This window comes from Nicotiana tabacum, chromosome 22 (genome assembly GCF_000715075.1).
Source record: "Nicotiana tabacum cultivar K326 chromosome 22, ASM71507v2, whole genome shotgun sequence".
NCBI classification, from domain to species: Eukaryota; Viridiplantae; Streptophyta; class Magnoliopsida; order Solanales; family Solanaceae; genus Nicotiana; species Nicotiana tabacum.
In genome coordinates this window covers 35,339,955-35,355,526 of record NC_134101.1, presented here as the reverse complement: position 1 = coordinate 35,355,526, position 15,572 = coordinate 35,339,955, and the positions used below count along the sequence as shown (strand labels likewise).

The window sequence follows — 15,572 nt, the reverse complement described above, 5'->3', positions numbered from 1 at the left end:
CCATTGGTTTGGGTCGTGACAAAAGTGGTATCAGAGCAGTTCTGTCCTAAGGAGTCTACAAGCCGTGTCTAGTAGAGTCTTGTTTATGGGTGTGTTGTGCACCACACTTATAAGCAGGAGGCTACAGGGCATTTAGGACTGTCACTCTTTCTTCTTACTCTAGATCGTGTGGTAGAGCTTAGTTGTAAGAACTCAATTTTCTAAACTCTATCTTATTCATAATACGACGATACCTACATCCAGAAAGACGGTTGGTAAGAGATATAACTGTGGAAGAATTGAGTCAGAGGAGCTTGATTTTTGCATCATGCTTATGATGGATAAATATGAAATATCCAGCAGATCGTGTGTGTACTAAGATGTGTAAGCTTCTGGAAAAGGAGCCCTAAGGCATGAATATCTATCCACCCATATGGTAAAAAGCAACGAGAGATTCAGAAGGTAGATACAAGCTTCAACAAGTAAAAGAAGCAAGATGAAAAAGGGTATGAGGTACCCAACTAGTGAAGATTATCATTATTTACCATTCAGGAAGGGAGATATAAGCATTTTGAGTTACCTTCAACGGTAGTAGATGTATGTACAATCGGCCACACCCATCTCATTTATGCCCTATGGGGGCTAACAGAATTAGTATAAGAGAAGGCAAGATGTTAGGATCTAGCTTGGTTAGGGTAACCCAAAATGGTGGATAGATTGTTAGCGTTAGCTTACATTTCCGAAGGATATTGCAAATATGCTAATAGATCTCTTTGTGAGACACCCAGATGGTGCACTCTAAAATGGTACAGCTAGATATGAGTACGACAAAGATAGGCATTGGAAGCCTGAAAGGGATAAATATTATCTTAATGTGACTCCCATCCCTAGTAGAGAAAGAATGTTAGGTGATTCGAAGAGCCAATGGATAGAGTAAGGGGAGCTAAAAGCAAAAGAATGTCTTGTTGAAATTTTCAGAATAAAGTAATAGGCATAGATGTTAGCGGAAAATAAGAAGAGGGTCAATGAAGCATTATGAGTAAGATATGATACATGGATGACAACGGTAGAAAAAAAAATGATGATAGTATTACAGATTCTATAATCAAGTGAAGGAAAAGTCGAGAGGTGACAAGCCTTGAGACAACAAAATAATATAGGCCATAAAGCCATGTCCTCATTTTGAAAAATAAGTTCGTGACTCTAACGTGATTACCAAAAGGAAAAGTTAGACCCCAGAGTAATAGAAATAAGTATGGACTGGTGAACAAGTTAAACTAAATATGAATTAGGGATTGATTGATTTGATAATGGTCGACATCATGAGAATTTCAGATTTCATTCCGGTGATAATAGAATGGACAACAGAAGAAGATTCATGAGAAATTCAGAGAATGGTCATTCAGAAAGACGCTTTCCTAAAGCAAGAAATGGTTAAGCTTAAGGCACTGTATGTTCCAGTTACAGTAAGTGTCACCCTCGTGAGTTAGGAATTTTGTTATCCTTGGTACAGAAGGATTACCGCAAGGCGAGTAAGGGTCATCGATGATGTGGAAAGACGCCAAAGATGAAGAGGTAGAACATCTATAGGTAGATCGTTGTAGCTCCAACTCTTAGTACTCCCCTAAATAGGGGAATATGGAGTGATGTGGCATTAAGTTAGAATTAAGTGGTTCTAGTAACTATGGAATGGTAAAGGAAGAATGCGATAAAAAATGTAAAAGGAATGAGATTGTACTTATCCTGCAGATATGCTACGATTCTAGAACATTATGCAAACACGATGTCAAGGAAAGGAAGTAAGGGTTCCTACCCGAGATGTTATTGAGAAATAAGGAGCTAGTGCAAGACGTAAGTTAAGACAAAGGGAATAATCCAAGAAGGATTGCGCGGAATATAGATATGAAAATGGACCAACGAGCAGTTAGTAGTTGATTCAGGAAGAGTCTAGTTATGGCTAGATAAGAGGTTACAAACAAATCAACAGATCGTGCAAGATAAATATAGTGAACCCCAACATGGGAATTTAGTCTCGCAGATATGACATCGTGATCCTTGAGATATATTCAGATAAGAGTTGGAGTAGTTAAAGGTAAATAAAAGAGAATGCCACTGGGGAGATAGTCAAAACTTCAGTTCATGAGCAACCCTAAAAGCACAAGGGCGTGGAAATAAGTAATTACGGATAATTATAGGCAAGGAAGAACATCAAAAATTCTGTCAAGTATACGATGCAATAAGCTCGCAGCTTTACAAGAGTCAGAGGGTCCTCCCTAAGTACTAAAACAAAAGACTAGATGAGGGAATAAGGAATAAGGCTTCAGCCTAAGCACAATGACCTAAAGAGGAAATGGTCTTGTAACAACAGTCTTACCACAATATTGTATGCACTTCATAAGAAAGTGGCACCTACCGTGGCTAATGAACGGGATGTAAAATCATAAGTGATATTCAAGATCACATGAGTGGTATGGAATTCAATATATGTTGGCACTAAGGTAAGCTAAGTATGCACGCAACAAGGGGGCAAGAAGACCAGGAAAAGTAATTGCTTACATTTAAAGAAATCAAAGAAGGAACAGAAAGAATCATTCGATCAATGATCCAGAGTTAGTTACGTTATGAACCCACTTAAGAGTTCGGAGTTTTATACATGCAGCATATATATTGATAATCATACAGACATAGAAGACTCTGGTATAAGTTAAAAAGAAAGAATTGAGCCTCGCGCATAGACAAAGGATTGAGTCGTTAGAAGATTGTATCATAGATATTTCATAATACCCATGAAAGGCTAAAGTAATAACTAATACCAGGAGCCACAAATCGGAAGATAGCTTAAGCCTACATAAAGGCTGATCAGAAGGAAGAGAAAACTAAAGAGTTACATTAACCAAGTAAATCAGGAGTCTAATTATTGGACCAAGAAAATTATAGAAATCGTGATTGAGAACATTGCAGGATCACTCTTAATATCAGAGGTACAAGAGAGAAAGTACAATAACCATATTCTATAACGTCCCTACGATAAAGCCAATTGGAAAAGTACCAGCCTCATAAGAAGTCAGTACGAAGCTCCCACCAGATAGTGTATGCACCAGATGTGCAAGTATTATAATAGAGCTTCGAGTTATGGACGTGAATTATACTTATGTGGAAGGGAGTCATGAAAAAAATAGAAGGTACGATGCAAGATTTTAAGGTAGTAAGGTAAAAGTGAATAACGTACGAAATACTAAAATCCAGAAGGTTGTGAATAGTCCATACTTCGGATAAAAGGCTAGAAGCGTGGGGATTCAATATCCAGGAATGATAGCGGCATTGTGAGTAGCATATCTTCCAACCTATGGTTTCAATGTATCAAGAGATCTAGTTAAAAGAGTAAAAGAAGAGTTTGGTACTATGTGATGTCTAGCTTGATGTTCCATAATAACATAAGGAAATCTATGATGCAAGCAAGTTAAAGAAAGGTTGCGAATAGTATAAATGAATATGTATAGGTCGCAAGCTAAAGTATGGTAAAGCGACAAGGTTTTAGGAAGACAGGAGTAAGGATAAGAAAGGGCGAGTGAGAAGGTGATGAGAATGGATAAGTGCTCAAGATTAAGCCCATGAAAATAAGAGAGCCGATGGTTACTCTAAGTTATAGAAAGTTTAGTATTGCTTGAATGAACTCAAAAGAGTCTAAGACTAGTAGCATTTAGAGGAGATGGAATACTACCCTGATAGTAGAATGAAGGTGTAATTGTGATAGATGAAGGATGACGTTTGGGCCTTCGATTGAGTAATGATTTCATGAATTGTACGGGATTAAAATACACACGTAAGGTAAAATCACATTGGGATGCCATGAAATACGATTATGAAAGTATAGTATCGTATCGTATCGCCCCCACGTGGATCGAGACAATCACTTCAAATGTTCCATGATGAGACGTGAGCCCTAGAGGCAGTGTTACATAAGAGATCAAGTTATCAGTGATAGATGATACCTCAACATTAAGGTGAATCGATAATGGATGAACAACAGTCACAAAGTATACGGTGAGATTAGGCCGTCATTTTTAAGACAAACGGTAATAAAGAAGCATTAAAGGACATAGATTTATATATAGGATAAGCAACGAGAGTAACCTAGAGTTTTGTAGCAGACCTCAGTAATGATAAATCAAAGTAAGAGTTATGACAGTAAAGTCATACAGATGGATAAACGGATCTATGAAATAAGGTATATAAGTATTCGTAAGTTCAACAAAGTACCGAGCAAAGAACTTCAGTATACCTATGAGATGCCCAGAGGGACATCTTGTCAAGCTCTGTATAGGTTTATAAAGTGAGGCTTAGAGATTGTCCAAAAACTGGAGGAAAAGGGGGAGAAGAGTCGCATAGGCGCACTTACAAGGTCGAAGTTGTACAGGCTGCATGATAGAAGATAACAACAGTTACGAGATTGGAATGATTCCGACTGTAAGTCATGGCGTGAGAAAGAGGCCTAAAGAGGGGAAAGTCCTAACCTTTGGAATTATTCACAGAACAGTTGCCTAGATGGCAAGGAGAGTACTAAAGTATTCGAAAGGCATAATTCATGAAAATGATAAGTGCATTAGTCAACATTCGAGGACGAATGTTCCAAAGGGGGGAATGATGTTACACCCCATGTTTTCGTACGTATAAGTACTCCATAAGTAAATTGATATAAGCTCAGAAATGAGATGTTACCTTTCGCATTTTCGTACGTTAAAGTTTCGTCGTAAGCTAATCATGTAAGTTCGGGAATGAGATTATTTTGAGATTATAAGCATTATGCTATTTCAAATAAGTGATGAGTAAATTCGTGAAGGTGAGAGGATAAGAAAATCAAAAAAATGAATTTTCGTCAAAGTTTGACATGTTGGGATAAAATATGGCCCGAGCTAAAATACCTGATATTTATGGACCAATGCCATACAAAGTACCACATGACCATGATAGTAAAGTGTATAAGGTATGTTAAAAGTGTGTAGTATTTTAAGTAATTTGAGATAATCCTTAATTATGTGAATTATTGGATAATAGGGGAATTAACAAGCTAACTAATAATTAGTGGTTGATTAATTAAAGTCTTTTGGATAAAGACTAAGGCAAAACGTGGCAGCCACATGGAAATATATTAGGTGACTCTTGAATCACCTTGCAAGGTGGCAACACTTCAAGAGATGGGCACCTTATCTCTTTGGATTAAAGAATGTCATCAAATCACTTCTTTAATGGACAAAAATAAAGATACTTCATCTTCAAGTTACGGATGAACTTCAGCAAGAAAACTTATGCAATATTATGATCAAAATTACAAAAATGGAGATGTTTTGCATCAACCAAGCAACGGATTTTCAGCAAAAGAAGTTATACTACATAATATTATAGCAACGGAATTTCGTGATTTTAAGGGAGTACGGTGCTATCTTCCTCAAGAATATCATACAGATTTTTTCCTACTTCGATCCGCCGTTATGATTTGTCACAATCAACGGTGTTAAAGGAATTGTCAAGAGAATCGGTTCAGGTATGTTAAGGCTATCTCTTCTTTCTTTTTGGCATGATCTATACGACACGAACGAAACGAGCAAATGCACAACTTTCATAAATGACTCTATTCATAGAAATACTAGGGATGTCTATATTCTTGATTCTCCATATGAATTATTATTATATCTTCTGTTCATGGGTCTCAGAAAAATACGTATTTGATAAAAGTTATCCGACAGACATATTATTTTTATGACAAAAGAAATCTTATTAACGTGTTTCATATGCATTTCATGCATTTATACATGCACATTGACCCATGACCAGATGGCGTTATATACGTATATATATATATATATATATATATATATATATATATATATATATATATATATATATATATATATATATATATATATATATATATATATATATATATATATATATATATATATATATAGAGAGAGAGAGAGAGAGAGAGAGAGAGAGAGAGAGAGAGAGAGAGAGAGAGAGAGAGAGAGAGAGATATATACCCACCACCACCTGATCAGCTGGTATACGTTGATGATTTACCCACAGTGGCCGAGATGATATGATGGGATGCCCTCAGAGGCTTGATGATGTTATGAACGCATATACCTATGCATGGTATGACATTTATACGCATATGCATGGCATTGTAAATATCAGTGATTCACAGAGTTATTCAGATTTAGATGTTGAGTCTTTTACTCCATGTTTCTATCATGTCTATTATTTACTGAATTTTATTCCTTACATACTCAGTACATTATTTGTACTGACATCCCTTTTGCCTGGGGACGCTGTGTTTCATGCCCGCAGGTCCCGATAGACAAGTTATGAGCCCTCCAAGTAAGCTATCAGCTCAGCGAAAGGTGTTTGTGTGCTCCATTTACTCCGGAGTTGCTTGTTTGGTCTGTATGATTTAGACGTGTATTGTTTGGTATGGCGGGGCTATGTTCCGACCTTTATCATAAATATAAATTCTTAGAGGCTTGTAGACAGATTTCATGTACGTAAAAGTTTGTATGGCCTTGTTGGCCTATGTTCAGTGTACAAGTGGTTATTTTGGCCTTATAGGCCTGTATGTCTTATGTATAAGTTGGTATTTCATGTTGTATTCTACTTATCTCACGGCAGCCTCTCCGGCTCAATTATCTATGATAGTATGATATGAAAAGATACGTTATATTGGTAGTCGGTTGAGTAAGGTACCGGGTGCCCGTCACGGCCCATCGGTTTGGGCCGTGACATACTTACTTACTTTTTGAGCTTGAAAGAGGATCTGACTTGCTTTCACTTTACACATGCATCACACACCCTGTGATCCTTGAAGCTTGACTTGGGCAGACCATGAACCAAGTCCTTCCTGACCAATTTGTTCAACAACGTGAAACTTGCATGACCCAGCCTTCTGTGCCATAGTTCAGCATCATCATCAACAGCACTCAGACAACTTGTTGCCTTTGTCGCAGATCCAAGAGACTCTCAACAAGCTGTACTTCAAGCCATTCACGTAAAACACATTCTCGATTGAGTGAGTGAGATACTTTCCAATTCTTCCTACTCCTAGAATGTATCCCTTTTTGTCATTTCCAAAGGATACACTCCCTCCCTGCAACGCCTTTAGTGAAAGAAAATCATTTGTACTTCCAATCATGTGCTTCGAGCAGCCGCTATCCATGTACCACTGTTGATTGCTCCCTTTCATTATTCCCTGCACAAGGAAATCAAGGGTTAGACTTAGGAACCCAAACAAGTTTGGGTCCCTTGTAATGAGAAAAGGGGTGAATGAGGGATCTTTTAGTCCAAGCAGTCATTATACGTTTTTTATGTGAAGGACCAAGTTCCCTAGCAACAGTTACTTTTTCAGCAAAAACTTTGTTTTTCTGTTGAGACTGAACTGTGGCCTTACAGTTTTCTTTAAAGTGCCCAGTGTCGCCACAGTGAGTGCAAAGCCAATTATCAGGTACAGCAACGTACTTGCTATGAGGGTTGTAGGGAGTCTTTTCCCTTTGGAACCCGATTCCTTGCATGTTTTCCCCATTATTTGTGTACAAGGCAGTGATAGTATCATAGGACCAGGTCCACTTAAGTGATTTTTTAAGATCACTCTTCACTCTTCCTAGTTCTTCTTGAAGTTGTTTGTTTTTCTCAAGCTCAGCACACAAACTAGATTTCACTGATCTTAACTCATTTTCAAGCTTAAGGCGTGCCTCACTTGCAACTTTCTTTCCCTTTTTAGTGTTCACAGGCCTATTTTCCCTTCTTAGTTCCTCAATTGTTTCCTTTAGGTCTACAACTACTACTAATAGGTCATCTCTCTCGTGCTCTATGTTTGCAATTCTCTCAGTCAAGGTATCTTTTTCCCTTTTTAAACTCCCAATGGTCTCTCTTAGATCACCTGCAACCACCACTAGATCATCTCTCTCGTGTTCTATTTCTCCTAGTTCCGTGGTTAGCGCATTTTTATCATTAATGAGACTGTGATAAGCATCGATTAAAACATTTTCCAAAGATATAAGCTTCTTTTGAGAATAGTATTTCAAATTTCTTTGAACATCCAGAAGGTTTACCTCATCATCATCATCGTCATCTCCATCATCATTAGACTGCGCCATCAAGGCAAAAATAGAGTTATACTCAGCTGCTTCACTTTCTACTGCCATCATAGAGCTGTCACCTTGCCCATCATCTTCTCTAGATTCGCTGGAAGAGTCTCCCCATGCAGCAAGGGCCTGTTTCACAACGTTGTCAGCAACGTCTTTTCTTTTGAATCTTTTGTCAGGAATCTGGTTCCTCTTGGTTGCTTTGTTAGTGTTGTGTTTGTATTGATATTGCTTGAGAAGAAGGAAATTCTTGATGAAGTGTCCTGGCTTGCCGCACTTATGACATAGGTCATAACCTTTTGGCTTGCTGGAGCTGCCCTCTTTTGGAATGCCTCCATTTCTGCGAACCATTTTCTGAAACCTTTTTGTCAGGTAGGCCATATCAGTATCCTTACTACCTGAGTCATTGATGTCCGTCTTGGGAACCAGGTTCTTCTCCCTTTACGGCTCTCTTCTCTCATTGTCCTTCTTCTTCATTTCATAAGTCTTCAGATTGCCAACAAGTTCGTCCATGGTCAGCTTCTGAAGATCTTTTGCTTCTGTGATAGCATTTACTTTATTTTCCCAAGAGCTGGGCAGCACGCTGAGGATATTTCTCACAAACTTGTTTCTGGGAATGATTTCACCAAGAGAGTGCAGCTCATTGATGATGGAAGTGAATCGAGTATGCATATCTTGAATGGATTCATCGTCCTTCATTCTGAAGAGCTCATATTCAGTGGTGAGCATGTCAATCTTGGATTGCTTCACTTGAGTGGTTCTCTCGTGAGCAGTCTGTAGAGCTTCCCATATTTCTTTTGCAGATTGACAGGCAGATATCATGTTGTATTCATCAGGACCTATTCCACAAACCAGAATTTTCTTAGCACGAAAATTTTTCTCAATGGATTTTCGATCAGCGTCATTGAACTCCTTTCTTGTATTAGGAACTGTCACAGCTGGATCTCCAACCTTCTTTGTAGGGACAAAGGGACCGTCACAGATAACGTCCCACAGCTCAGAGTCTTTAGCCATGATGAAGTCGTGCATCCTTGTCTTCCACCACCTATAGTATTGACCATTGAACCTAGGTGTCCTGTAAGTAGATTGACCTTCTTCGAAGTTTGGTGGAGCAGCCATAAGGATCCTTTCTAGGTGTTAGCCTGATAGAAAGAACCTGCTTTGATACTAATTGATAGAATTTAAGGGTCCACCAAACTATATAGAGAACTAGGTTCTCTATTAATTCCCACAAAACACACTGCAGTAAGTAAATGGCACAATGGAGTTTTACGTGGAAAATTTCCGGCTCAATGGGATTAATAACCACGACCTACCCTTGTAGGATTCCAACTTCACTACTGAGCAATTTTAGATTACAACCTATTGTAGGAATTAACCTCTTAATCCCTCACCAACTTATAATACTATATTACAAGCCACTTTATAATAACTCTATTACAATGACTTTAAACCTAGAAATTAACCTATTAATCCCTAACTAACTTGTAACACTCTATTACAAGCCACTTTGTAATAACTTTATTACAAAGACTTTACAACTCGACTAACTCTAGCCAAGATACAAATACAAGGGTTTATGATTTACAAAGATTTCTTACACAATGCTTCTAACTAAGCTAAGTAGGAATTACAAGTAGAGTGCTTTAACAAAGGTACAACACAACTAAGGACATGTAATAACTTCAATACATGGAACTGGTCCTTGGTTATGTTGTTCTTCGTTCTTGATGCCCTTGAGGATCACTTGCAGGATTGATACAAACTTGAGAGAATGCTTGATGAGTTCTTGAATGTGCAAGTGATTTGTTTTTCCTTTGCTTGATGTTAATATCTCATTTGTGACATCACTTGGATGATGCAAGCAAGTTAGGTAAAAGGCATTCCCTATAAAGTTGACTGCTGCACTGTTTCTGTACTGTAGCTTGTGCAGGCAGCAACTTTACAGCTGTGAAGTTGACTTTGTACAGTCACCTCGGGAGCTGGTAGCGACCTGTTTCCTCTGTTGTTCCTTTGACTCTCAAGAGTTGAATAGTGTTCCCAACTGGAGACTTGTTGATCGTGAGTTCTTGAAGATGTGTAACAGGTTCCTTATCTGGTTCTTAACAGTAAGTTTGTTAGATCATCAAAACATAACAGGGATACACATATAACCTATCATTTTTCTTTATGAGAGTGTTGTGACCAGGAGGTCACGGGTTCAAGCCGTGAAAACAACATCTTATAGAAATGCAGGGTAAGGCTACGTACATTAGATCTGGCCATTTCTCAGACCCTACGCATAGCGGGAGCTTAGTGTACCGGACTGCAGTGATTTTTTTAAGCTTGTACAGTCTTGATTCTTTTAGCTAAAGTTTTTAGCTTTGTCTCGAGAAAGAAAAAGAAAACAAATGATTTTGAAATTGTCGGTTACACAATTTGCTTGACAGTTGACACACTTGAAATGCATTGCATACAACAAACAAATAAACATGACATTAAATAATCCAAGTTGTTGGGTAGCTGTGGTATGTTGTTCAATGTACATGAGTTATTAATTCGTTGTTAGTACAAAAAAAGTTGAGGTTCTGACTCGACAAGGACTCATCATTGTATACTTTAGGTTTCTGGTTTAGATTCTCTTTACTTAATTGCATAAAACAGTGTGAAGGCATATATAACGTTAATTATAGTTGGTACAATTTACATGTGAAAACAAACTATCATTTGCAAAGAATTAATGCCAGACTTGGTCAAATAAACTTCTATTTGTCAATTGCTTGTTCAATTGGGAGTTTCTGCATTCCCTTCAAATTAGACTGCTAAGATATTTGACTTATATGAACACATATTCCTTCTCAATTCTCCCCATATATAAAGTCTAAGCATGGAAATTTTCCTTCTACTTTCTTGAACCTCATATAACAAGTCAATTGGATAAACCAAATATGTATCAAGTTTTCTTTGGATTGACTTAAAAATACAAAATGCTAAAATATCACAATCCCAAGTCATTTTTAGAGCTTATTTGTCATATGTCATTTGCTTTATATAAACTACCTAGAAAAGACGAAAAGAAACAAAAAGAAAGATAAAATCTTGTTCTCCTAAGAGTTAAAAAGGAATTTAAAAAGATAACTAGATAGACCAATTTTATTGAGATTTAAACTCATGATAATACAGTTTCTTTTTTAAAATATCTATTACATGGGGATCAATATAGAAGTAAAAAAAAGGGGACAGCAAGAACCAAATCTACACACATTGCGTGCGAGACTATTACAAGTATTACCATAAGTCATGGTGGTATACTGGTTGAATTGTAGCCTCATGAATCATGACCAATATAATCGTATAGGGGTACGACTGCATTCGGATTCGTATTGAGAAGTCTGTATTGGGATTAAAGCGCTCCCTATTAAAAACGATTATATACCAAAAAGTCCGAACCTGAGACTTCAAAATGAAAGAATCAACCATTTGATAATATTCCAAGAAAGGAACTTCAATATGGTCCAACGGTCAACATTGACTAATAATAATATATATGGCATGTGATTATGAAATAATGATACACTCAGCCACTCAGCAGCTTTCATGAGTCATACCCCATGCGCTATAAACATGCAATTTGTGGGGAACAGCATTAAATTTTTACAGCCATTTTGCATCATTGGAAAAGTCATAGCACACCTTTAAGACAAAAGAAAACATAAAAAAAGATATTAAAGCCACTACATTGAGCTGATCAATCCATATTTATTCCAAACTGAAACTTGAAGCAAAGCCTAATAACCTTTTTCTTTTCGATCTTTTGTGTACAAATGGAGAATTTTAGATCTAAATCAACTAGAGAAAGAAGAAATATGCCAATAGAAAACTACTATAGCAGTGAAAGTGGCAGGGCAGGTCCAACAAACATGCAAGATTTAAGGAGTTATAGTACTTCACATACTTCTTGTAATTATTCATCTGTAGAGCCAAATCCTAATTATGATAAGGAAGTGAAGATCAAGAGGAGCAAGAGCAAAGTAATGTCATCTTCTTCTTTAAAGAATTGGACTTTTAATGATCCTGAATTGCAAAGGAAGAAAAGAGTGGTTGGATATAAGTCTTATGCTGTGGAAGGTAAGATGAAAGGTTCATTTAGAAAGAGTTTTAGATGGATTAAGAATACTTGCAACCATGTTGTACATGGATTGTGGTGAATTGTCATTAATTTTTCCTCTTGGTTGGTAATTTAATTTCTTGGTTCTTTTTTTTTTTTTAATGAGAGATAGAGAGAGTTTTCTTTTTATGAAATATGATCTGATCAATGTGTCCATAAGTCAGAAAAATCTTAGAACTCAGATTGTTGTGATCTTGCAATATTCATCACTGTAATGTAACAGATCATTCTCCTCTTCCAGATCTTTTATAACTTGACCCTTTCCTACCAATAAAAATAAAATTGAAAATTTTGTATGTTTTTTTCACAAAAGAAACGAATTGTATTTGGCAATGTGGAAGTGATTCAAGAAGGATGTCTTCGTACATTATGCTTTCCAGACTTCACTTTTATATATAGTACAGTAGTATATTTTAGGGTGCATTCGTTTGGTTATTTAGTTTTTCATTGGTAGATACGCACGTCAATTCAAAACATAGGTTCATTTGAATTACAATAGTTATCGCCTTCAAATATAACTAATCAACTTATAAGCTTATCGAAACATCCTCTTATTTTTACCAATCAAAAGTTGTCTTACCCTATATAAACGATAAAAGTTAAAAAGAAAAAAAGTGGCTTCCAGACAAATTCTATTTAGAAGATAAATTTCAGCAAGGATTCATCAATTTATTTTAATTGGATTTTCTTTTTCTTTTTTAACAAAAATTATATTTTAATAATGAACCTAACACTAAAATTGATCAGAAAATTTTAGAAAAAGTGAGTAACAAATGTCCGTGGGGTTTTTGGTTAAGGCTGGTTTCAATTAGTAATAGTCCCTCCGGTGCATAATAAGTGACTTTTTGACTTTTTTATTTTATTTTAGTCCAAAATAAGTGTCTTTTCACATAATCAAGAAGAAAATAATTTTGTTTTTTCAAAATTTGCCCTTACATATTTACATATCTCAATGTGTCAACGTAACAATATGTAATTAAGGGTAATTTATTCAATACACTTTTTTCTTTAAGAATTAGTACTTTCTTAAGGGGTGTACCAAAGGTAAAAAAGTCACTTATTATGAACGGGTGGAAGTAATATGTTACTCTCTCCGGTCCACAATAAGTAACCATTTACTTTTGGCACACCTATTAAGGAAATACGAACTCCTAGAGAGAAAAAAGATGTATTCATTAAATTAATCTTAATTAATTGTTACCTTAACACATTGAAATATGTAAATAAGGACAAATTTTAGAAAAATAAAATTATTTCCTTCTTGATTATGTAAATGAACACTTAATTTGAACCAAAATAAAAAAGTAAAATAGTCACTTATTGTGGACCGGAGGGAGTATTATAAAGTGGTAGATTGGGAGTTTATATTTTGCTAAAAAAGAGTATAACGGAATCAGAATTCAGAAGAGAGATTTTTTGAGTCCCTCAAAGCATGTGCATTTAGTACTAGGAAACTTCACTGAATTCCATAACCTTTTTTATTGGTTCTTCATAACTGTATAATAATATCGATATGGATGATTGGCGCTTGAGGAGGCAGATTCTTTTTTCTTAGCCAAAATACCTTTTAAACCCCGGATTATTGGTTACATCCTTAAATTATTCTTAATCTTAATTATCCCCTAAACTTAGTTATTCGATTGTTGTTACTTCCTTAGATAATCTCATCCCGGGAAGTTGTTCCCCCATCTCCTTTTTTTGAATAATAAAATATATTCATTACCTTTTTAAGTGTGTTGCTTTTTTAGATGATCTTTTTCGGATAATATTTATAATAAAACTTGGTTATAACTATATTATTTTGGCTAAAAATAATGAAGTTTTAGTTACTCTTTTTTGAATTTGACCTAAAAAAGAACTATACATTTTAAATAAATAGTCATGGCATCTAAAAAAGATATAACAATTATATAGTCTTGACCCCCTGTAGACTATGTAACAACAAAAAATACAATTGAAACAAATAAATCATTATACTTGACTATGTGATAATTAACGGTTGAAAAATAACCCACTGAGCATCCAGGGGGTAACGGCTCTCAAATAACCAAATTCAGAGGGATAACTAAGATCACAATTAATTTAGGGTTGTAACTAAAAATCCGTGCCAAGTTTAGGGGAATTTTTACGTATTCCGCCTTTTTCATAACATGTGCAAGTTTCACTATACTTGTTACCCATGTTTTAAAAGGCATTTTTTGGGCGAGGCGTACTAAAAATGCCTCGATTCGATAGTGTGGGGCGAAAGTCTCAAGAGGCGTACGCCCATCAATTCGGGGCGTACGCCCAGGCGTTCGGATGTATGCATGCGGTCCGGGAACACTTTGGGGCTTGTAGCTTGCTTCTGTCCTTAGTCAATTTTGGACTGAAGCTGTTCTGACTGCCGTATCTTTTTTGAACCGAATACCTTCCTCTGTCATCAGGCGCGTTTTTTTAGTGAGGCGTAAGCCACAGAGACTTTTTCAAATTAAAACAAAATTTGTTGAATAAGTCCTTCATATTATACCCAAATTCTCAAAAGTGAGCTTGGTAATTACTCCAAAGTTTTAAAAAGGAACTGAAATATATTAAATTAAAAAGTCAAGACCTTTTTTTATTGATTGAAGCCCTAATTCATGATCTTTCCCAATTCTTTATCTTGTCCGCTAGTCTGCTAATATCTCCCAAAAGCAACGAATATTTAATTTTCTTTTTACAAATACAAAGAGAACTTTATTCTCCTTCATAGCAACAAGTTCAAATTGCATGTTCGTCATCCTTTTTGTTCCATTATGTAAAAAGTTTTATTCCTTTAGACTCAAATTACTTGTGTTTATAAGTAGAGTATAATAGATTGTTTTGACTAGTTTTTTGTGAGGATGGAGCACACACACACACACACTCATATATATATATATATATATATATATATATATATATATATATATATATATATATATATATATATATATATATATATATCACATATTTATAATTTTCTTTAATTTTTATGCAATTTTACCTGTTTATAAATATATATAAAATATTAAAAATTAAATACCTATGGGGCTTACGCCTCATGCCTCGCATTACGCCCACGCCTTTTAAAACACTGCTTGTTACTAGTAACAATGGCTGCAAACTAACTAAAAATATTTGCATGTATAAAGGTTGACTGGACATACTCGAATAAATTACTGTCCCATATATGATACAAAGGCCAATATCAACCAATACGACAATGCTTCGTCGAGAGGGAAACAGCCTGAAATGAATCACCGGCTAAGACCCCCTAAATTGACCACGCCGTGATTGACTGATATTAAAGTAGC

The 15,572-nt window shown here is 35.9% G+C and overlaps 2 protein-coding genes across 2 annotated transcripts; one reads left to right on the top strand and one right to left on the bottom strand.

Moving 5' to 3' along the window:
• Positions 1 to 8,555: 8,555 nt before the first annotated feature.
• Positions 8,556 to 9,128, bottom strand: LOC142175798 (uncharacterized). The gene has a single exon (XM_075242795.1). The coding sequence runs from the start codon at positions 9,126 to 9,128 to the stop codon at positions 8,556 to 8,558; it is 573 nt and encodes a 190-aa protein (XP_075098896.1).
• A 2,789-nt stretch (positions 9,129 to 11,917) lies between these two features.
• Positions 11,918 to 12,301, top strand: LOC142175797 (uncharacterized). Its single transcript, XM_075242794.1, has one exon. The coding sequence runs from the start codon at positions 11,918 to 11,920 to the stop codon at positions 12,299 to 12,301; it is 384 nt and encodes a 127-aa protein (XP_075098895.1).
• The last annotated feature ends 3,271 nt before the right edge of the window (positions 12,302 to 15,572 follow it).

What these genes read in the sequence shown, in the direction of transcription:
- LOC142175798 (XM_075242795.1), bottom strand. Translation starts at nt 9,128, where the DNA reads ATGGCTAAAGACTCTGAGCTGTGGGACGTTATCTGTGACGGTCCCTTT.
- LOC142175797 (XM_075242794.1), top strand. Translation starts at nt 11,918, where the DNA reads ATGGAGAATTTTAGATCTAAATCAACTAGAGAAAGAAGAAATATGCCA.